Source organism: Oncorhynchus keta, chromosome 37 (genome assembly GCF_023373465.1).
Source record: "Oncorhynchus keta strain PuntledgeMale-10-30-2019 chromosome 37, Oket_V2, whole genome shotgun sequence".
Lineage (NCBI taxonomy): Eukaryota > Metazoa > Chordata > Actinopteri > Salmoniformes > Salmonidae > Oncorhynchus > Oncorhynchus keta.
In genome coordinates this window covers 1,399,579-1,424,540 of record NC_068457.1, presented here as the reverse complement: position 1 = coordinate 1,424,540, position 24,962 = coordinate 1,399,579, and the positions used below count along the sequence as shown (strand labels likewise).

Sequence of the window (24,962 nt, the reverse complement as noted above, 5' to 3'; positions counted from 1 at the left end):
TTCGTCATTGCAATTCAATACTGCAGTTGTATTGCCATTCAGTGTTCCGAACATATTGCTTGTGCTTATTGCGGTTAAACCATGTGCCAACATTATAAGCAAGAAAACATTGAATGTTGGGTTCAACTTGGCTTTCCATGGAATGCGTTCTGTTATAACATGATTAGCAACCGCTACTTGGACAGTGTGTTTGTGTCAGGAGCACCTTCCAGTATAAAAAAAAAAACGCCAATAATAGCATGTAGTCCATTTTTAGAGCCCACATTATTCTGACATATTTTAGAATGTAGTAATAATGTGGTTGTCAATGCTTAATGCCATTGGGAAGACAATTCATTATTGTTATTGTTAATGCATACTTTTTTGCATGCATTTTTTGGGGGGAGTGCTTTTTCTATATTACTACAATTAAATATAAAATTGAGGTCCTTGAAAATGACAATTAAGTGCTTAAGAAACTCCTTGAATTTGACTCTTCAATGTCTTTATGAATCATGATTGGTTTGCATGTAAACATAGTCAATTAATTTTCTCTCCAGTTCTCAGACACAGAGTGTGCCAAGAAGGCTTTGGATCAGTTGAACGGCTTTGAGCTGGCTGGCCGGCCGATGAAGGTGGGCCATGTGACTGAGCGCACAGACGCCTCCAACGCCAGCTCCTTCCTGGACAATGACGAGCTGGAGAGGACAGGCATCGACCTGGGCACCACTGGGCGCCTGCAGCTCATGGCCAGACTGGCTGAAGGTAAAGCCAGAGAGAGCCCAGGGCCTGTATTCACAAAGAATTCTGAGGAATCATGTAAGGGATGGTTCATAATGTACAGAATGAGGATCTGCAAGGAAAGGGGGAGGGTCATGACATTTGTAATTGATGAAAGCAATGTCAGCACAATAATAATTTCAACATTTCTCAGTGTTTTAGAATTAGTTGCTTATTAGGCCTGACACTGCCCTTCATCTCTGATTCTGAGCTGAGCACGCAATATCAAGTGCACCTTTAGGTATTTAGTGTGGTGTCAATCAAATGATCCATAGGCTGTACGAAGTGCATGCTCGGAGAAGCAGAGAGCAAAGTAATATTTTGATGAAAATGAACTTAATTGAGTCATTTGCACTGCTGGTATGGAGTAAATAAAACGAGGCTGCATTACACACTACAATGGATATTCCAACCCTGAACCCGGACAGCTTTTTTTTTGTGCTGCTGAACCAGTGGCTGTGCAGTGTAGGCAGTTCAGGAGGAGAGACAAAGGCTTTTCCCCCAAATATATAAAAAAAATCATTCTAAATGTAATATCGTGCGTGCGGACTAGCCTATATATTCTGTTCAGTTTGAGAAGGAGAGCGCTTTAGATGGTAAGTAGGACCGGAGGTAAACTTTGATAGCTTGCTACTACTATAATTGATATGATTAAAAACAATGTTTCTTGCTCATGATGTATTTATCAGAGTTATTGACCTCACAATAATCCAGATTCGAGTAACTTACATTGTGGTGCTGAAACTTGAAGTGGCAGCGGGGCGAAATCTAGCGGAAATCGACAGCTCATCAAATCAAATTTTATTGGGCACATACACATATTTAGCAGATGTTATTGCTGGTGTAGGGAAATGCTTGTGTTCTAGCTCCAAAGGTGCAGTAATGTCTAACAATTCACAACAATACACACATCTAAAAGTAAAAGAATGGAATTAAGAAATATATAAATATTAGGACGAGCAATTTCAAGAGGGCATTGAGTAGAATACAGTATATACATATGAAATTAGTAAACATTATTAAAGTGATCAATGATAACATGTCCTATGTACATTGCATTTGGAAAGTATTCAGACCCCTTGACTTTTTCCCAATTTTGTTACGTTACAGCCTTATTATATGACAGACTGTTAGTGATCCCTCTAAATTACATAAAGGGGTGCCCCAATGTTTGATACTCGGCCCACTACTGTTTACAATGTATATCATATACAGTGCCTTCGGAAAGTATTCGGACCCCTTGACTTTTTCCACATTTTGTTATGTTACAGCCTTATTATAAAATTGATTAAATACACAATACCCCAATAGCTATTTTCATGTCTCTCCAGAGAGGTTGGTTTGGGTTCAAGTCCGGGCTCTGGCTGGGCCACTCAAGGACATTTAGAGACTTGTCCCGAAGACACTCCTGCGTTGTCTTGGCTGTGTGCTTAGGGTCGTTGTACTATTGGAAGGTGAACCTTCGCCCCAGTCTGAGGTCCTGAGTGCTCTGTAGCAGGTTTTCATCAAGGATCTGTCTGTACTTTGCTCCGTTCATCTTTCCCTTGATCCTGACTAGTCCCCCAGTCCCTGCTGTTGAAAAACGCCCCTACAGCATGATGCTGCCTCCACCATACTTCACTGTAGGGATGGTGCCAGGTTTCCTCCAGACGTGACACTTGGCATTCAGGCCAAAGAGTTCAATATTATTTCTCATGGTCTGAGAGTCTTTAGGTGCCTTTTGGCAAACTCCAGGAGGGTTTTCATGTGTCTCTTACTGATGAATGGCTTCCGTCTGGCCACTCTACCATAAAGGCCTGATTGGTAGAGTGCTGCAGAGATGGTTGTTCTTTTGGAATATTCTCCCATCTCCACAGAGGAAGTCTAGAGCTCTGTCAGAGTGACCGTCAGGTTCTTGGTCACGTCCCTGACAAAGGCCCTTCTCCCCTGATTGCTCAGCTTGGCCGGGTGGCCAGCTCGAGGAAGACTCTTGGTGGTGCTGTCTCTGAGCTCTATGGACAATTCCTTTGACCTCATCGTTTGGTTTTTGCTCTGACATTTACTGTCAGCTGTGGGACATTATATGTGACCAACTGGCTCAAATCGGTGTTATGTAGAGCTACAAAATGGAATATCATACACTGTATTTTTGAGGAACAATTGGAAAGTAATTCTGCTTTGAAAGCTGATAAACTCGTATAATCACTTTTGAGAAAATGGCCTTTGAATGTTTTGGTACCTACTGGAGAGCTCTCCTTTGTCAACACCCATTCAGCATTGTTTACACTCTCTTAAGCCCGCCCCACCCATCTCTATAAGGATTCACATGTGAACTCATGTGCTAAACAGTAAGTAGTATAGTAAAGATTAGGACTAAAAGTAGTAGCCTACAATAAGGAAAAATTCCAGGTAAACAAAGTGTCCAGATAAAAATATTTTATAGATATCAGATGATGCTTACTCAGACACACTTGTCTAAATTTGATGGGTCATGTGAAAGAAATGCTTTAACCTCCAGCCACATTTTGCCAAGTGGATGGGTCTCTACATAAGGTGTAAATGGTATAGCCAAATGGGTACTTGCATAGTAGCAATATCAGAAATAGATGGTGTCAATATAAAAATAATAATATACAGTATGTACAAGAACAATATCAGTGATAGATGAGGTAGTTATATACTTACAGGGGTAAAATGGCTGAGCAGCAGGATAAAGAAAAAATAGTAGCAGCAACGTATGAAATCCAATATTATTGGTCATATACACGTGTTTAGCAGATGTTATTGCGGGTGAAGCGAAATACTTGTGTTTCTAGCTCAGACAGTGCAGTAATATCTAACAATTATATAACATATACCCAATAAACACAAATTGAAGTAAAGGAATTAAATTAAGAGTATATAAATAAGATACAGTAGAATAGAATACAGTAGACATAAGAGATGAGTAAAGCAGTATGTAAACATTATTAAAGTGACTAGTGTTTCATTTATTAAAGTGGCCAGTGTATTCAAGTCTATAGGCAGCATATGGGCGGAAGACTAATGTGATAGTGATGGCAAATGTGCTAGTGATTGCCTAGTGGTGTGTGAGTTAGGAGAGAGTCATTTGAATAGAGGCACTGCAGATAGTGCTGATGACGGGTCCCTCCGAACCACCCTAATGTGTCTGTTACATCTTCTTTTTACCATCACCCACTCTCCTGGCACTACGTCATGTCCCCCCTCGGGTGTTATTCCCCACGCCTCTTTTACTTGTATGCAATAGTTAATAGTTAAGCATTGTGTCACTCATAAAGTGAACGTCTGCTTTTCTCAAATCTAACGTGCCTGGTAGTGACATGGGTCGACCTGTGACGACCCCAAACAGACTCAACCCTGTGGTTTTGTTATGTGTTGCCCGTATACTAAATAATACAATGCATCCGGCCATGCAATCCCTCCTTGATGTATCTTTGAAAGTCTCTCTTTCAAAACTTAATTTGTGCATTCTACCTGCCCTCTCGATCGAGGATGGTACGGGCAGTGTAGTTGCCAGTCTATGTTCAGAAGACAAGCTACGTCCTGACACACTTTTCCTGTGAAATGAGTGCCTTGGTCGGAATCTAATTGTTCCGGAAATCCCCATCTGGGAATGATTTCTCAGTCAGAATTTTAGCTGTGTGTTGTGCAGTTCCTTTTTTTGTAGTGTTGGCTTCAACCCATCATGAGAAATGATCAACAACAACCAGCACATCTTCATGTCCTTTACATTTGGGCAGTGTGATTTTGTGAAGCTGTAGATGTCTGAAAGGTCCTGGTGGGGCAGGCGCTCGTCATGTGTCTGTACTTTCCCTCGGCCCTTGGTGTTGTTTTCCATACAAATGTTGCAATTCGCCACAACATCCTCAGCCTCTTTCAGCACACCAGGATTCCACCATTTGCCCACAAAACAGTGAACTATCTTGTCCACACCAATGTGTGCCAAAGAGTAGATCTGTGTCACCAAGTAGGGTAAGAGTGCATTTGGCGCTACACATCTCAGGTTGTATTTCCACACACCTTCTTGATTGAGTTTGCACCCTGCAGCCATCCATTCCCACACTTTATCATTTGGTGCACTGCTTTGGATGTTTATAATGTGTTGCAATGTATCCAAGGTGTATTTCCTAATCAGTTTATGTGACAGCCAAATCATTACCTTTACTCTCGTCTGTAAATATTTTTCCATGTGCTTTCATTTTCAAAATTGCAACTTGTCCAGGTAACTGGAGAGCATTCAGTAGAGCCATCACCTCTGGTCCATTCTTCACAGGAACTCCCAGTGATGTCATGAATCCTCAGTTTTTCCATGTTTTTCCTAAATCCTGGGTAACGGTCAAAGCATACCTTGAGTCTGTGTAGATATTAGCTGTTTTTCCTTCAGCCGGTTTGCATGCGTCTGTCAAAGCCACCAATTCTGCCACCTGTGCAGGTAACGTGTCTGTCACTATCACATTGTTCACTGTAGTAACTGCCCAGCCTGCCTTCCTCACACCCCTCTCCACAATGCTTGAACCATCTTTGTAGAACATAAACTCAGGGTTCTCCAACGGATGACTTTTAGTAAACCCATCAGAAAGCTGTTTCATGTGTCTTTCCCCCCACTCCTGTTGATCTCATCTTCTTGCCCGTGTACTGAGGACATATATGTTTTGCATAAGATATGGGCAATACAGTGACTTCAGTGCCCGTATCTACTAAACAATCTACTGCAAAGTTGTAAACCATCATGTTCACATATATTCCATCCGATTTCATATGTACACCAGCTGAGATGGGATGTAAAGAGGGGGTCTGTTAGTTTACCTCCACGACATCCAGCAAACTCCCCTGCTGACTGCTAAGCCGGAGAGAGCTTCATAAATTTGCACATCAGCATTGTGTCATTGGGGCTGTTGTCCTGTGTACATTTCCCTTAGACAGATCATGCTTCACCTCGCCATTCCTCATAAATATTTTATTTTCCAACCTTCTCAATGCCAGAAATCCAGCAATAATGACATACACCAGGTTTCTCTTCTGCTGAACGAATAATGTTGTTGGTTTCACTTAGAACCTGCACAACTCTGATGACAGCAGGTTTATTGTGTTGATTGATGTCTCTGTCCAGTTGTGACAGCCTGTCGATGATGTTGCCGTAGTTTTGTTTCTCCCAATCAGTAGTTGTGGAAACAAAAGTTTTTTGCAAATCATTGTGTATGGATTGCACCATCTGAATTGAGTGCATCTTTATCTTCCATGTCAGGTAACCCTCTGTGTCTAACCACCTCTGCTTTGAACCTTTCTTCAAATTCAGCAAATGGTTGTTTCAGTTTTTGGACACATTTGGACCACCAATTGGTGGTTGCATTGGTCAGACCCTTAACTTATTGGTGACAGGGGGCAGTATTTTCACTTCCGGATGAAATGCATGCCCAAATTCAACTGCCTGCTACTCATCCCCAGAAGATAAGATATGCATATTAGTAGTATATTTGGATAGAAAACACTCTGAAGTTTCTAAAACGGTTTGAATCATGTCTGTGAGTATAACAAAACTTATGTAGCAGGCAAAACCCAGAGGACAAACCATTCAGATTTTTTTTTAGGTCACTTTCTTTTCAATGAGTTTATATTGAGAATCCAGATTTCTAAGGGACCTTCTTGCAGTTCCTATTGCTTCCACTGGATGTCAACAGTCTTTAGAAATTGGTTGAGGTTTTTCCTTTGTGTAATGAAGAAGTATGGCCATCTTGGACAAGGATAACTTGAAGTGTACTGTTAGATAGAGACGCGTGACCAGAAAGCTAGCTACTGTTTGTTTTCCTCCTGTATTGAACACAGATCATCCCGTCTTCAATTCTATCAATTATTTACATAAAAAAAATAACTAAAGTTGTATTACAAAAGTAGTTTCAAATGTTTTGGCAAAGTTTACAGGTAACTTTTGAAATATTTTGTAGTCACGTTGCTCAAGTTGGAACCGGTGTTTTTCTGGATCAAACGCGCCAAATAAATTGACATTTTGGATATATATCGATTGAATTAATCGAACAAAAGGACCATTTGTGATGTTTATGGGACATATTGGAGTGGCAACTAAAGAAGCTCGTCAAAGGTAAGGCATGAATTATATTTTTATTTCTGCGCTTTGTGTCGCGCCTGCAGGGTTGAAATATGCTTCTCTCTCTTTGTTTACTATGGTGCTATCCTCAGATAATACCATCGTTTGCTTTTGCCGAAAATACTTTTTGAAATCTGACATGTTGGCTGGATTCACAACAAGTGTAGCTTGTGTCCCACATATCCCAGAGAGGTTAAGGAAATAATGTATGGCTCTCCATCCATCGGCCAGATCTTGCTCTCCACCACCCACAGCTCTATAAAACTTTACGCCATGTTCACGGTTGTTCAAAACAAAGGCTAATAACTGTAACCCATCATAAGGATGTAAACTGTAGAGTTTCTTATCACTTCAAATGGTCCCACGTCTTCATACCCACGTCTCGTGGATGCTTCAAAGTCTTTGACCATTCGTCCAACTGTTTTGGAGATGCTGATTTTATGTGCGATTACTGTCACTGGAGGTCTGTCTTCACTTCCTTTAACAGCCTGTGTTCTGGTTGGCCTAAGACATCGTTCCTCCACGCTGTCAGAATCTGTTGACTCAAAGCCAGGCAGTGCTGACCAGATGCCTGAAACCCGATCTGCCTTGCACAATTCAATGTGAGGGTAGATGGAGGGAACAGAGAACCCACAGGTGGGGTCAAATCTAGCCTTCAATATCGCTTGTTTCATAGTCTGCTAAGCATCATGATCTACTTTTACATAATGATGTTCAGTGGCAAAGGTAATAATGCTCTCAAGAGAGCGGCCTTATGTGAGCTTAGGGAGGAGATAGTTGCTTTTCTCTGCGATTGCCGCCACAAGAAAGCCAACACGTACAGAATCTAGCATCAGGAGGATTTCTAAGGGATGTGAAAGATTCAGCAGACTGCTGACATTAAACCTCTGGCTAAAAGATTACTGTAGCTCTGCTGGAATCACTTTTATTAATATCTTTGATACCTTCTTGAAATAGAAGATCCTCTCAAGGAATGACGGAGTCCATCCTAATCATCTTGGCTCCTGGACTCTGTCCACGCATTTCAAGGCTGTGTTGATACAATGACTGGTAAATGATCCAAGACCAGCTCAGTTAAACCCTACCATTGTGACAATGAGTCGTCATAATGCTGCATCAAATGTACATGATCTTAGGGGCATTGGCAAACACAATGTAAGTCGTTTAATTTATGTACCCCTAATTGCACCTAATACATCTGTTTATCCTACAGCTATTGTAAGCAGTAATCATGAGCCTATAAACCAGAGTTACATTGTTAGCACTGAGGCAGTGTGCAATAGTAAGAAGACCACTTAGTGCAGGGTGAGCTGCATAATCACTCCAATGTAAATAACATGAGTAAGTCTACCTCTGATAAGCTTCCCAGTAAAGCATTAAAAGCAATCAAGCAACCCAGAAAAGTGCTAAAAAAATAGCCCATATTAACATATGTAGCCTAAGAAACAAGGTCCATGAAGTCAATAACTTGCTTGTAACAGATGACATTCATATTCTGACTATCTCTGAAACTCACTTAGGTAATACATTTGATGATACAGTAGTAGCCATACATGGTTATTACATCTACCGAAAAGACAGTAATGCCGACGGTCTATATTCAGAACCACATTCCTGTAAAGCTTAGAGATGATCTAATGTTATATACTGTTGAAGTAATATGGCTACAGGTTCATTTGCCTTACCTAAAGCCCATTCTGGTGGGAAGCTACTATAGACCACCAAGTGCTAACAGTCAGTATCTGGATAATGTGTGTGAAATGATTGATAATGTATGTGATATCAACAGAAGTATATTTTCTGGGTGATTTAAATATTGACTGGCTAACATCAAGCTGCCCACTCAGGAAAAAAACGTCAAACTGTAACCATTGCCTGCAACCTGGATCAGGTTGTCAAGTCAACCTACCAGGGTAGTTACAAACGGCACAGGAATTCAATCATCAACATATATTGATCACATTTTTACTAACGCTGCAGGTATTTGCTTTAAAGCAGTATCCAAATCCATAGGATGTAGTGATCACAATATAATAGCCATATCTAGGAAAACCAAAGTTCCATAGGCTGGGCCTAATATAGTGTATGAGGTCATACAAAAGTTTTGTAGTGATTCATACACTGCTCAAAAAAATAAAGGGAACACTAAAATAACACATCCTAGATCTGAATTAATGAAATATTCTTATTAAATACTTTTTTTCTTTACATAGTTGAATGTGCTGACAACAAAATCACAATAAAATTATCAATGGAAATCAAATTTATCAACCCATGGAGGTCTGGATTAGGAGTCACACTCAAAAAGTAAAGTGGAAAACCACACTACAGGAACTGAGAAGTGGTCTGGTCACCACCTGCTGAACCACTCCTTTGTTGGGGGTGTCTTGCTAATTGCCTATAATTTCCACCTGTTGTCTATTCCATTTGCACAACAGCATGTGAAATTTATTGTCAATCAGTGTTGCTTCCTAAGTGGACAGTTTGATTTCACCGAAGTGTGATTGACTTGGAGTTACATTGTGTTGTTTAAGTGTTCCCCTTATTTTTTTGAGCAGTGTATGTTGATGATGTAAATAATATTTGCTGGTCTGGTGTGTAATGAAGAGCAACCAGACACTGCACTTGACACATTTATGAAACTACTTATTCCAGTTACTAATAAGAAAATTACTGTAAAAACTGTTAAATCCCCCTGGATTGATAAGGACTTGAAAAATGGTATGGTTGAGAGGGATGAGGCAAAATGTATGGCAATTAAGTCTGGCAGCCCAACTGATTGGCAAACGTACTGCAAATTAAGAAATCATGTGACTAAACTAAAAAAAAGAAAGTACTCTATGAAACAAAGATAAATTATATAAAGAATGATAGTAAAAAGCTTTGGGGCATCTTGAATGAAATTTTGGGGGGGAAAGCCAACTCGGCTGCTTCATTCATTGAATCAGATGGCTCATTCATCACAAATCCCACTGATATTGCAAACTACTTGAATGCCTTTTTCATTGGCAAGATAAGCAAACTTAGGGATGACATGCCAGCAACAAACGCTGACACTACACATCCAAGTATATCTGACCAAATTATGAAAGACAAGAATTGTACTTTTGAATTCTGTAAAGTCAGTGTGGAAGAGGTGAAAAAATGATTGTTGTCTATCAACAATGACAAGCCACCAGGGTCTGACAATCTGGATGGAAAATTCCTGGGGATGCTGGCAGACGATTTTGCCACTCCTATTTGCCACATCTTCAATGAACCTTTCTAGGGTAGGCGTTCCGCTAGCGGAACACCTCTACAACATTCTGCTGAAAAGGCAGTGCGCGAAATTCAAAAATATTTTTGGGAAATATGTAACTTTCACACATTAACAAGTCTAATACAGCAAATGAAAGATAAACATCTTGTTCATCTACCCATTGTGTCCGATTTAAAAAAAAAATGCTTTACAGCGAAAGCACAACATATGATTGTTAGGTCAGAGCCAAGTTAAAAAATATATAAAAAAATATTTTTTAAAATCCAGCCAAAGATAGGAGTCACAAAAAGCAGATGACACTCATAGGACATCATGTTACACAATACATGTATGTTTTGTTTGATAATGTGCATATTTATATCGCAAAATCTCAGTTTATATTGGCATGTTACGTGAAGTAATGTTTTGATTCCAAAATTCTGATTTTGCAGAAATACTCATAATAAACATTGATAAAAGATACAACTGTTACTCACAGAATTAAAGATAGACTTCTCCTTAATGCAACTGCTGTGTCAGATTTTTTAAACACTTTACGGAGAAAGCATAATCTGAGAACGGCGCTCAGAGCCCAATCCAGCCAGAGAAATATCCGCCATCTTGGAGTCAACAGAAGTTGACCATAAATATTCACTTACCTTTGATGATCTTCATCAGAAGGCACTCCCAGGAATCCCGGTTCGACAATAAATGACTGATTTGTTCCATAAAGTCCATTATTTATGTCCAAATAGCCACTTGTTGTTAGCGTGTTCAGCACAGTAATCCATCTTCATGAGGTGCAGGCACTTCGTCCAGACAAAAAATTGAAAGGTTCCTTTACAGTCCTTTAGAAACATGTCAAACGATGTATGGAATCAATCTTTAGGATGTATTTAACATAAAACATCAATAACGTTTCAACCAGAGAATTTCTATGTCTGAAGAAAAGCACTGGAAGGAGAGGTAACTCTGTCGTGAGCGCGCGTCATGAGACCAAGGCACTATGCCAGACCACTGACTCAAACAGGTCTCATGAGCCCCTCCTTTATAATAGAATCATCATTCAAGTTTCTAAAGACGGTTGACATCTAGTGGAAGCCGTAGGAAGTGCAACTTTATCCATATCCCACTGTGTGTTCGGTAGGCCAAGCTTTGAAAAACTACAAACCTCAGATGTCCCACTTCCTGGTGGATTTTTCTCAGGTTTTCGCCTGCCATGTGAGTTATGTTATACTCACAGACATCATTCAAACAGTTTTAGACACTTCAGAGTGTTTTCTGTCAAATACCAATAATAATATGCATATATTAGCATCTGGGACAGAGTAGGAGGTAGTTCACTCTGGGAATGCTATTCATCCAATAGTGAAAATGCTGCCCCCTATCCCAAAAGAGACAGAATGGCCTTTCACAACCATCAGTCTTAGATTGTTGTCAATGCATTCAGTTTAGAATCACGGGATTTACATCTCTGTGCACTAGGCTAATCTATTGGGATCGTATGTCATCCATACTCAAAAGTAAATCCTGGGTAGTTAATTTTCCTTAACATTTTAGCTACATAGGTGCCTAGCATTAGAAGATGTCTACTTTATTATTAGGTACATTCTTGGCCAGCTGAAAATACAATGATGCTGTCTTTGCTAAAGTTTGTGCTTGCCGAACTGACTCTGCTCAAATACTAGAGAATAGTGGGCCTGGAAACACACACGATTGGTAGGCATTGATGTCGATAGATCCCTTTCATTACTGAAAAATAAGCAATATTTTAGTTCAAATATATTTTCTTTGTAGAGCTTTGTCGTCAAATAATGATCATGGCTATTCCTAGCCTCTTTACTTTGGGAGACCTGTACACATTCAGCCCAATGTAGTGTGAGGTAGCTAGCTAGCTAATCAGATGCGTCAGAAATGTAACAGAAGGTCAATGATACATATAGTTAGGGCTGTTACCATGACTGTATTACAGCCACACCAGCGGTCACGAGTCAAGACTGCAGTCAAATTCCATGTGACCGTTTGCATCCTGCAACACTAACTCAAAAAAGTTCTAGGACACTGTAAAGTCCATGGAGAATAAGAACACCTCCTCCCAGCTGCCCACTGCACTGTAGATAGGAAACACTGTCACCACTGATAAATCCACTATAATTGAGAATTGCAATAAGCATTTTTCTACAGCTGGCCATGCTTTCCACCTGGCTGCCCCTACCCCGGTCAACAGCACTGCACCCCCCACAGCAACTCGCCCAAGCCTTCCCCATTTCTCCTTCTCACAAATCCAGTCAGATGATGTTCTGAAAGAGCTGCAAAATCTGGACCCCTACAAATCAGCCGGGCTAGACAATCTGGACCCTTTCTTTCTGAAATTATCTGCAGAAATTGTTGCCACCCCTATTACTAGCCTGTTCAACCTCTCTTTCGTGTCATCTGAGATTCCCAAAGATTGGAAAGCAGCTGCGGTCATCCCCCTCTTCAAAGGGGGACACACTCTTGACCCAAACTGCTACAGACCTATATCTATCCTACCCTGCCTTTCTAAGGTCTTCGAAGGCCAAGTCAAGAAACAGATTACCAACCATTTCGAATCTCACCATACCTTCTCTGCTATGCAATCTGGTTTCAGAGCTGGTCATGGGTGCACCTCAGCCACGCTCAAGGTCCTAAACGATATCTTAACCGCCATTGATAAGAAATATTACTGTGCAGCCGTATTCATTGATCTGGCCAAGGCTTTCAACTCTGTCAATCATCACATCTCATCGGCAGACTCGACAGCCTTGGTTTCTCAAATGATTGCCTCGCCTGGTTTACCAACTACTTCTCTGATAGAGTTCAGTGTGTCAAATCGGAGGGTCTGCTGTCCTGACCTCTGGCAGTCTCTATGGGGGTGCCACAGGGTTCAATTCTTGGACCGACTCTCTTCTCTGTATACATCAATGATGTCGCTCTTGCTGCTGGTGAGTCTCTGATCCACCTCTACGCAGACGACACCATTCTGTATACTTCTGGCCATTCTTTGGACACTGTGTTAACAACCCTCCAGGCAAGCTTCAATGCCATACAACTCTCCTTCCGTGGCCTCCAATTGCTCTTAAATACAAGTAAAACTAAATGCATGTTCAACCGATCGCTGCCTGCACCTGCTCGCCTGTCCAACATCACTACTCTGGACGGCTCGTGGACAACTACAAATACCTAGGTGTCTGGTTAGACTGTAAACTCTCCTTCCAGACCCACATCAAACATCTCCAATCGAAAGTTAAATCTAGAATTGGCATCCTATTTCGCAACAAAGCATTCTTCACTCATGCTGCCAAACATACCCTTGTAAAACTGACCATCCTACCAATCCTCGACTTCGGCGATGTCATTTACAAAATAGCCTCCAATACCCTACTCAACCAATTGGATGCAGTCTATCACAGTGCCATCCGTTTTGTCACCAAAGCCCCATATACTACCCACCATGCGACCTGTACGCTCTCGTTGGCTGGCCCACGCTTCATACTCGTCGCCAAACCCACTGGCTCCCATGTCATCTACAAGACCCTGCTAGGTAAAGTCCCCCCTTATCTCAGCTCGCTGGTCACCATAGCATCACCATAGCATCACCCACCTGTAGCACGCGCTCCAGCAGGTATATCTCTCTGGTCACCCCCAAAACCAAATCTTTCTTTGGCCGTCTCTCCTTCCAGTTCTCTGCTGCCAATGACTGGAACGAACTACAAAAATCTCTGAAACTGGAAACACTTATCTCCCTCACTAGCTTTAAGCACCAACTGTCAGAGCAGCTCACAGATTACTGCACCTGTACATAGCCCAGTTATAATTGAGCCCAAACAACTACATCTTTCCCTACTGTATTTATTTTTTAAATGCTCCTTTGCACCCCATTATTTTTATTTTTATTGCACCCCATTTATTATTCTACTTTGCACATTCTTCCACTGCAAATCTACCATTCCAGTGTTTTACTTGCTATATTGTATTTACTTTGCCACCATGGCCTTTTTTTGCCTTTACCTCCCTTATCTCACCTTATCTGCTCACATCGTATATAGACTTGTTTATACTGTATTATTGACTGTATGTTTGTTTTACTCCATGTGTAACTCTGTGTCGTTGTATGCTTTGCTTTATCTTGGCCAGGTCGCAATTGTAAATGAGAACTTGTTCTCAACTTGCCTACATGGTTAAATAAAGGTGAAATAAAATAAAATAAATGAAAAAGGTCACAGTAATTAGGCTTCTCCAAGCTCCTATGCTGTTGATTTTCACTAGTAGCCTTCCAAACTTGCTAACTGATTGGTACTCAGCACTCTATTGTCCCTCTTATCACTCTGACATCAATGCAATTGTAATCAAACACTTCATGAGAGCCCATGAGCTCATGTTGCGCAAAATGTCTATAGTCTATGCAATTGCCTCTGTTAAAAATAACCACCCTTGGCCTTGATGACAGCTTTGCACACTCTTGGCATTCTCTCAACCAGCTTGATGGAGTTCCCTCATATGCAGAGCACTTGTTGGCTGCTTTTCCTTCACTCTGCGGTTCGACTCATCACAAATCATCTCAATTTGGTTGAGGTCGGGGAATTGTGGGGGCCAGGTCATCTGATGCAGCACTCCATCACTCTCTTTCTTGGTCAAATGCACAGCCTGGAGGTGTGTTGGGTCATTGTCCTGTTGAAAAAAATGATATGCCATCCCATCTGGTTTGGGATTAGTGGGACTATCACTGCAGAATGCTATGGTAGCCATGCTGCTTAAGTGTGCATTGAATTCTAAATAAATCACAGACAGCGTCACCAGAAAAGCACCCCCACACCATAACACCACCTCCTCCATGCTTTACGATGGGAAATACACATGCAGAGATCATCTGTTCACCCACACCGCGTCTCACAAAGACACAGCGGTTGTAACCAAAAATCTCCAATTTGGACACTATACCAAAGAACACATTTCCACCGGTCTAATGTCCATTGCTCGTGTTTCTTGGACCAAGGAAGTCTCTTAACCTCTTCAACCTATGGGGCCGCTATGTCATTATTGGATTAAAAAACGTGCCCGTTTTAAGCGCAATATTTTGTCACGAAAAGATGCTCGGCTATGCATATAATTGGCAGCTTTGGAAAGAAAACACTCTGACGTTTTCAAAACTGCAAAGATATTATCTGTGAGTGCCCCAGAACTGTTGCTACAGGCGGAACCAAGATGAAACATCAAACAGGAAATGAGCTGAATTTTTGAAGCTCTGTTTTACTATCGTCTCCTTATATGGCTGTGAATGTGCTGTGAACGAGCTTATGCTCTCTGCCGTTCGTCCAAGATGTCTGCAGTATTGTGACGTATTTGTAGGCATATCATTGGAAGATTGGCCATAAGAGACTACATTTGCCAGGTGTCCGCCTGGTGTCCTTTGTCTAAATTGGTGCGCAATTCTCAGTAGCACTCATTTTACCATGCGATACACAAGGAGAAGCACACTTCCAGGAACGATACATCATTGAAGAGATATGTAGAAAAACACCTTGAGGATTGATTCTAAACAACGTTTGCCATGTTTCAGTCGATATTATGGAGTTATTTTGGAAAAAGTTTGGCGTTTTTATATGCTAATGCTAATGCTAAATGCTAGTTTTGCTATGGTAGAGAAGCATATTTTTGAAAATCTGAGATGACAGTGTTGTTAACAAAAGGCTAAGCATGAGAGCTAGCATATTGATTTCATTTCATTTGCGATTTTCATGAATAGTTAACGTTGCGTTATGGTAATGGGCATGAGGCTGTAGTCATGATCCCGGATCCGGGTTGGCTCGACGCAAGAAGTTAATATTAGTGTTCTTTAGTTGTGGCTTATTTGCAGCAATTCGACCATGAAGGCCTAATTCACACAGTCTCCTCTGAACAGTTGATGTTTAGATGTGTCTGTTACTTGAACTCTGTTAAGCATTTATTTGGGATGCAATTTCTTAGGCTGGCAATGCTCATGAACGTATCCTCTACAGCAGAGGTAACTCTGGGTCTTCCAGAAACTTTCAAAGTTCATGACATTTTCCATATTGACTGACCTTCGTGTCTTAAAGTAATGATGGACTGTCATTTCTCTTTGCTTATTTGAGCTGTTCTTGCCATAATATGGACTTGGTCTTTTACCAAATAGGGCTTCTGTATACCATACCTACCTTGTCACAACACAACTGATTGTCTCAAACGCATTAAGACGGAAAGAAATTCAACAAAATATTTTTAAGAAGGCACACATGTTAATTGAAATGCATTCCAAGTGACTACCCCATGAAGCTGGTTGAGAGAATACCAAGAGTGCAAATCTGTCATCAAGGCAAAGGGTGGCTATATGAAGAATCTCAAATATAAAATATATTTTGATTTGTTTAACATTTTGGTTACTACATGATTCCATGTGTGTTATTTCATAGTTTTGATCAAGGTACCACATTCATCTGTACAAACAATAGTACGCAAGTATAAACACAGTGGGACCACGCAGTCGTCATACCGCTCAGGAAGGAGACGCGTTCTCTGCGAAAAAGTGCAAATCAATCCCAGAACAACAGCAAAGGACCTGGTGAAGATGCTGGAGGAAACGGGTACAAAAGTATCTATATCCACAGTAAAACGAGTCCGATATTGACATAACCTGAAAGGCCACTCAGCAAGGAAGAAGCCACTGCCCCAAGACCTCCATAAGAAAGCCAGACTACGGTTTGCAACTGCTCATGGGGACGAAGATTGTACATTTTGGAGAAATGTCCTCTGGTCTGATGAAACAAAAATAGAACTGTTTGGCCATAATGACCATCATTATGTTTGGAGGAAAAAGGGGGAGGCTTGCAAGCCGAAGAACACCATCCCAACCGTGAAGCACGGGGGTGGCAGCATCATGTTGTTGGGGTGCTTTGCTGCTGGATGGACTGGTGCACTTCACAAAATAGATGGCATCATAAGGGAGGAAAAGTATGTGGATATATTGAAGTAACATCTCAAGGCATCAGTCAGGAAGTTAAAGCTTGGTAGCAAATGGGAAAATGCCAAATGGACAATGCCCCCAGGCATACTTCCAAAGTTGTGGCAAAATAGCTTAAGGAGAACAAAGTCAAGGTATTGGAGTGGCCATCACAAAGCCCTGACCTCAATCCCATAGAAAATTTGTGGGCAGAACTGAAAAGGTGTGTGCAAGCCAGGAGGCCTACAAACCTGACACAGTTACACCAGCTCTGTCAGGAGGAATGGGCCAAAATTCAGCCAACTTCTTGTGGGAAGCTTGTGGAAGGCTACCCAAAACGTTTGACCCAAGTTAAACCATTTAAAGGCAATGCTACCAAATACTAATTGAGTGTATGTAAACCTCTGACCCAGTGGGAATGTGATGAAAGAAATACAGCTGAAATAAGTCATTCTCTCTACTATTATTCTGACATTTCACATTCTTAAAATAAAGTGGTGACCCTAACCGACCTAGACAGGGAATTTTTATGAGGATTTAAATGTCAGGAATTGTGAATAACTGAGTTTAAATGTATTTGGCTAAGGTGTATGTAAACTTCCGACTTCAACTGTAGATATTCAAGTTTTATTTTGTCTGGTTTAGCATCCCAGATGATTTGAAAAATGTATCATCAGGAGTAGGCAGCGCCATAAATAATTGAGTAAACTGAGCTATGACTAAGGAGTTAATCAGGGCAATGATTCCATAACAGAAAGGTATTTAACTCTCCATGGACACCTTAGTTTTTAAGCCTTGCATTTCAAATTCTCTAATGTTGTTATTGGACCTGATTTTAATAGCTAGCATTTCAATGGCGGCAGGGTAGCCTAGTGGTTAGAGCGTTGGGACAAGTAACCGCAAGTTCAAATCCCCGAGCTGACACGGTACAAATCTGTCATTCTGCCCCTGAACAGGCAGTTAACCCACTGTTCCTAGGCCGTCATTGAAAATAAGTAGTAAAATAGTAAAATAAAGGTTAAAAAATAAAGGTAAAATACAAATAAAAATGGCCATAAAAAAAACAGATACGGTGACAGCGGACACCCTTGTTTAACTCCTCTTGACAATTCAAAACTCTCTGAGAAGTAGCCATTATTTACTATTTTATACCTGAGGTTACCATACATTTTTTTACCCATTTTATAAGAGAATTACCTCAATTTAAAAAATCCAGGCATTTATAAATAAAATCCAGTCTTACTTTATCAAATGCCATTTCAAAATCCGCTATACATACCAGGCCTGGCTCCTTAGATGTTTCATGATGTTCTATTATTTCTTGTAGTTATTGTATATTATCTTCAATGTATTGTCCATGTAAAACCTGTCTGATCAGGGTGAACAATACCTGGTAAAACCCCCTTTTAATTCTGTGTGCTATGCATTTCGTTAGTATTTTTGCATCACAACATTGTAGTGTGAGGGGCCTCCAGATTTTTAGATAGACTGGGTCCTTATATTTGCCATCTGGGTCTTGTTTTAATTATAGAGAAATCAGACCTTCCTGCTGAGTACCTGACAGACTAATCCATATTTTATCACCATCATAATTACCTTTAACATCATTGAGAAACACATCCCAGCATTTCCATAGCAATTGACATTTCACATGATCATGAAAGAGACCTTGCATTACTCTAGAGATGGCTTCACTACTTACATCAGCTGATATCTCAATGTGCTGTACAGAAACCCAGCCTAAAACCCCAAACAGCAAGCAATGCAGAGGTAGAAGCACAGTGGCTAGGAAAACTCCCTGAAAGGCCAAAACCTAGGAAGATACCTAGAGGAACCAGGCTATGGCCAGTCCTCTTCTGGCTGTGCCGGGTGGAGTACAAATGTATTCCCTACAATATGTTATTATTCCCCAATGCCCCTATTCTGATATCTTCCCCTTGCTTGTTGTAAATATATATAAGCTTGTAGACAAATGCATAAAAAAGATAGGCAAACAATAAACACATTAAATTATAAAACAGTTCTCGACAATAGAGAGAAGAGAAAAGAGAGAGCGAGATCAGGTGTGTATGTATAAGTCTGTATGTGTAAGCAAGCATGTAACTGATTATGTGTGTGTGTTCATATCCACTTAATAATGTTCATATATTTTTACTATTCCCATACTTTCTTTTTTTCGTAACCTGAAGTCCCTGTAGAATTTAGTACAGCCATGGTGTTATGGAGCTGTCTCGGAATAGCTGTCCATCTATAAAGAGTTTGTCCACAATGAGAAAGGCATGCTTAGCCTTCTCCCATTGTTGCCTTTGTACCGGATACAGTCTCTCATGATGTTCGATTATCTCCCTTGGAAATTGGTCATTGAGACAAAAATGTGGTCCCTTTAAGCTCCCTTCCCTTGCTTTTAATCAGCTCCTTTTGTTGGTAGTGTTCAAATTTTGCGATGATCGGTCGGGGACCCTTGGTCTTGTTGCTCCGAGCTCCAAGTCTGTACTCGGTGGAAAGCCACCTTGTTTCAAGTCTCTATAGGAAGTTTCAAGGCTGATTGCATGAATTCTCTGATCCCGCCCCTCTGGATTATTGGATGCGTCCTCAGGAATCCCAGAATTTTTTTTATTTTCAAGCATGCTACGACTTTGTATGTCTAGCGACTCCTTCATTAGCCTGTTTTCCTTGAGTAGACAATCCATTCTGGAATCGTGGATGTTTACCTTGGCTGTGAGTGCCTTGTTTTCTCCTTGGAGCGTGAGAATTTCACTCTGGCTGAACTCCAAACACCCCCTCAGCCCTGCTACCTCCTCATACAACTTTTCCAGTGTTGCATGGATTCCAGCCAGAGCACTAGCCTCTACTTCAACGGGAAGTAAATCATCCTTGTCTGTAGATAAATCTGTTTTTCGTTAAAGTTATTTTGTGAGGTAGTCGGATCTTTCCATGATGGGAGTATGTTGTTCCTCCATAGCGTAAAGCTGTTGGTTCTCGTCGATTTTCCTCAGGATCTCCTTAGTATCCAGATTGGCTCTTTACTGCAACCAGTTGTTTTATGAAAGATAACAATGAGTCTTTCCCACGACGACGACAGGTGCCTGTAGTACAGCCAGCTATCACTTGCGGTATTCACGCAAAATAATGGAACACAAACTTGCAGTCCCAGCCGTAAACGCTAACCGCGTCGTGAAAACCTTAGCAACAAAATTTTATTTCTGATTAAAATCGATTTAATGAAACAATTTTAGTATAAACAACAAACCGAGTGTAGACAATACAATGTTCTGTTGCGCACTCTGATGACATATCTGATGACGTATATCCGTCTCTCAAAATACCCAGATCATTTACAGGTGATGCTCAAAGACGATCTGGGCTTTATAATTCTCTAATGTACTTGTCCTCTTGCTTAGTTGTGCACCGGGGCCTCCCACTCCTCTTTCTATTCTGGTTAGAGCCCGTTTGCGCTGTTCTGTGAAGGGAGTAGTACACAGCATTGTACGAGATCTTCAGTTTCTTAGCAGTTTCTCGCATGGAATAGACTTCCTTTCTCAGAACAAGAATAGATTGACGAGTTTCAGAAGAAAGTTCTTTGTTTCTGGCCATTTTGAGCCTGTAATCGAACCAACAATTGCTGATGCTCCAGATACTCAACTAGTCTAAAGAAGGTCAGTTTTATTGCTTCTTTTAATTAGCACAACCATTTTCAGCTGTGCTGTCATAATTGCAAAAGGGTTTTCTAATGATCAATTAGCCTTTTATAATGATAAACGTGGATTAGCTAACAGAACTTGCCATTGGAACACAGGAGTGATGGTTGCTGATAATGGGCCTCTGTACGCCTATGTGGATATTCAATACAAAAATCTGCCATTTCCAGCTACAATAGTTATTTACAACATTAACAAAGTCTACACTGTATTTCTGATCAATTTGATGTTATCTTAGTGGGGAAAAATGTGCTTTTCTTTCAAAAACAAGGACATTTCTAAGTGACCCCAAACTTTTGAACAGTAGTGTATGTGGATACCAAAATATGTTTCAATTTCAATAGTTTTCTGCAAGAAATTGTGCATTATTTGAAAAAAGTGCAAGGGTGCCAATATCTTTTCAACAGAAAATAAATCTTGTCTCGGTCAGATTTGAGTTGAGCTAGGTAATTTGAGTTGAGGTTCAGTAATTTTGGGCTGGTTTCTAAGGTTATTTTGGTGTGGCAGGTATCCTAGTGGTTAGAGCTTTGGGCCAGTAACCGTACGGTTGCTGGATCGAATCCCAGAGCTGAAGAGGTAAAAATGTGTCATTCTGCACCTGAACAAGGCAGTTAACCCACTGTTACCCCAGTAGGCACTGATTGTAAATAAGAATTTGTTCTTAACTGACTTGCCTAGTTCAATGAAGGTTAAAAAATATTAATAATGTTTTCCGTTTTTGCCTGTTGGCTCTCCAAAGTTCCCAATTTCTTTGGGTTTGATTTCGCAGCTGCCATAACTGTAAGCTATACACTAGCGAAAGCGAAGACTCTATGGCCCAAATATATTAAATTGTGTCAGCTGAGCTCATAGTGGAACTCATCATTCATTACGTTATTCAGTATGTGCAACACTAAATCTGGTGGGAATACTGACCCGACAGGGGAAATGAATGGAGCGGTTTCCAGGCAGGCTGGTGGGGCAGAATTATCACAGATGAATCACGTTGGCGACTTATTATAGCTTTTGATCATAAAAAAATACTAAAAGCTACATAATTCAGCTTTAAGAACCGTATCATAAAGTGTGAACAAGGACGAATGTCAAGCCCAATGTCTTCTGTCTTTCAGGCACGGGACTGCAGATTCCCCCAGCAGCACAGCAAGCCCTGCAGATGGGTGGGGCCATTGCTATTGGTGCCATGGCCGCTGTATCAGGTAATAAAATGATGATTAATTGGACAAGCCTATCTGACTTCCATTATTGCTTTTCTCAGAGCTATTTGGAAAAGGCTAATATCATCCAGCATTGATCAAATCTGTTGGTTTGCAAGTAAGACACTGATTGGTTGATTTGGTGTGAGGAGCTGGTCTGTTGTGAGACTCGTGTCAGAATTAGGCTGGATTAAACATACATAAATAATAAGGAACATTAATAAATGTAACATTTCTAGCACATAGTTTAGTTATTTTAATGTGATATGATGCATTTGTACACTTTTTTCTAAAAACTTTTAGCTGCCATGAATCCTGCCATGAATATGAACATGAATACAGCTATGAACCTACCCTCACAGCCACTTGCTACACACTGTTTCCAGCTGTCTAACATGTTCAACCCTCGGTCGTAAGTATTTAACATTTAATCAAGTTGTTCAATCTAGCATATTCGTATCCCAACGAGGCCAGCGGATGAAAGTACACAAACTTAAGACTTCTTAGACCTTAAGATGTTATTTGTTCCCATAGACTGGTTCCCAATCACTAGTCCTTTGTGGGTGATAATTTCCCATCTGATTTTACAGTGAAGATAACCCAGGCTGGGATGTTGACATTCAGCATGATGTCATTGAGGAATGCAACAAACATGGAGGAGTTGTGCACATATATGTTGACAAGAATTCCACTGAAGTAAGACTTTTAAGTGTATTTGAATGGTTTTGAAATGGTTGCTGTCTTAAATAGCAACTCAATAAAGTTCTTATAATTTTTTTAGGGCAACGTGTATGTGAAATGTCCATCCGTTCCTGCTGCCATGGCTGCAGTAAACGCATTACATGGTCGATATTTTGCAGGTAAGAGGGACTGACTATTGACGCAGTCGTTTAAAAATATATGTTTTTTTTCTAAACTGTCATAATATCCTTAACATTTTCTTCACAGGTAAAATGATCACAGCGGCATACGTCCCTCTCCCAACATATCACAACCTTTTCCCTGACTCTGTGAAGGCTACCCAGCTCCTGATCCCTCTTGCTCACTGATGATCTCTCACAGCAAGACACGAAAAACCCAGATTGGTGGGACACTGTATAATAGATTTTTTTCCCCCTTCAATTTTCTCTCTTTAAAAGTTTGACATTTTACAGTCTGTGGTCGTTTTTTTCATTCCTGCAAGTTCTGGCAGTATGTTTTTATTTTATGTTAGTAGCTGAAGTAAAATCTTTTTTTTTGGCTTTCCATATGCAAAAAATAATCATAGCTTTACTTGCATAGCCACGTCCAAACATGTGTTGGGCATTGAGGGTGGAGTTTCAGCCAGTCTAAGAGTTTATTGGTTAATCTGGACAATTTACCATTTTATATTTTGTGAAGCTTATTCTTGTTCATACATTCTTGTGCTTGAAAGCTTTGATGGGCATGTTTTCCCTGATGAAGTGTACAACTTACAGTTGAAATCGGAAGTTTACATACACTTAGATTGGAGTCATTAAAACTTGTTTTTCAACCACAAATTTCTTGTTAACAAATGTAAAAGCTATAGACCTCCACAAGTCTGGTTCATATTTGGGAGCAATTTCCAAACGCCTGAAGGTAACACGTTAATCTGTACAAACAATAGTACGCAAGTATAAACACCATGGGACCACGTAGCCATCATACCGCTCAGGAAGGAGACACGTTCTGTCTCCTAGAGCTGAACGTACTTTGGTGCGAAAAGTGCAAATCAATCCCAGAACAACACCAAAGGACCTTGTGAAGATGCTGGAGGAAACGGGTACACAAATATCCACAGTAAAACGAGTCCTATATCGACATAACCTGAAAGGCTGCTCAGCTAGGAAGAAGCCACTGCTCCAAAACCGCCATTGAAAAGCCAGACTACGGTTTGCAACTGCACATGGGGACAAAGATCATACATTTTGAAGAAATGTCCTCTGGTCTGATGAAGCAAAAATAGAACTGTTAGACCTTAATGAGTATCGTTATGTTTGGAGAACAAAAGGGGGAGGCTTGCAAGCCGAAGAACACCATCCCAACTGTGAAGCACGGGGGTGGCAGCATCATGTTGTGGGGGTGCTTTGCTACAGGAGGGTCTTGTGCACTTCACAAAATAGATGGCACAATGAGGTAGGAAAAGTATGTGGATATATTGAAGCAACATTTCAAGACATTAGTCAGGAAGTTAATGATTGGATGCAAATGGGTCTTTCAAATGGACAATGACCCCAAGCATACTTCCAAAGTTGTGGCAAAATGGCTTAAGGACAACAAAGTATTGGAGTGGCCATCACAAAGCCCTGAACTCAACCCTATAGAAAATTTGTGGGCAGAACTGAAAAAGCGTGTGTGAGCAAGGAGAACTGCAAACCTGACTCCGTTACACCAGCTCTGTCAGGAGTAATGGGCCAAAATTCACCCAACTTCTTGTGGGAGGCTACCTGAAACGCTTGACCCAAGTTAAACCATTTAAAGGCAATGCTACCAAATACTAATTGAGTGTATGTAAACTTCTCACCCACTGGGAATGTGATGAAAGAAATTTAAGCTGAAATAAATCATTCTCTCTACTATTACTCTGACATTTCACATTCTTAAAATAAAGTGGTGATCATAACTTACCTAAAACAGGGAATTTTTACTAGGATTAAATGTCAGGAATTGTATAAACTGAGTTTAAATGTATTTGGCTAAGCTGTATGTAAACTTCCAACTTCAACTGTAGATACCCAGACATAAGAAAAGAGGATGTTGAATCTTTTTGGAAAGCAAAAATAAAATTAAAAAATTGCAGTTTCGTTTATACATCAGAATATTTTTGGCCATTGGTGGAGAGGTTGGAGTCTGTTTGATTGAGCTCCATGAGCTCTGGAAACGTAATGACTGATTTCATTTGTGGTCGTTTAGAGACCATTTGGTTTTTCAGTATATGTTTTCTAATCAAGATTAGATTTAATAAAGACCTTAATTAAAATGTATTTTAGTTACA

The 24,962-nt window shown here is 40.5% G+C and overlaps 1 protein-coding gene across 5 annotated transcripts in view; it reads left to right on the top strand.

Annotated features, from left to right (window-relative positions):
* rbm39a (RNA binding motif protein 39a) overlaps positions 1–24,962 on the top strand; it is a 56,192-nt gene extending 31,230 nt beyond the window's left edge. For all 5 annotated transcript variants that reach the window (XM_052498958.1, XM_035754813.2, XM_052498957.1 and 2 more), the window contains 6 exons: positions 540–744; positions 21,884–21,970; positions 22,271–22,379; positions 22,558–22,663; positions 22,749–22,827; positions 22,916–24,962. In XM_052498958.1, coding sequence (XP_052354918.1) covers positions 540–744; positions 21,884–21,970; positions 22,271–22,379; positions 22,558–22,663; positions 22,749–22,827; positions 22,916–23,016 — 687 coding nt within the window. In that variant the 3' untranslated portion in view covers positions 23,017–24,962. The remainder of the gene's footprint in view (positions 1–539; positions 745–21,883; positions 21,971–22,270; positions 22,380–22,557; positions 22,664–22,748; positions 22,828–22,915) is intronic.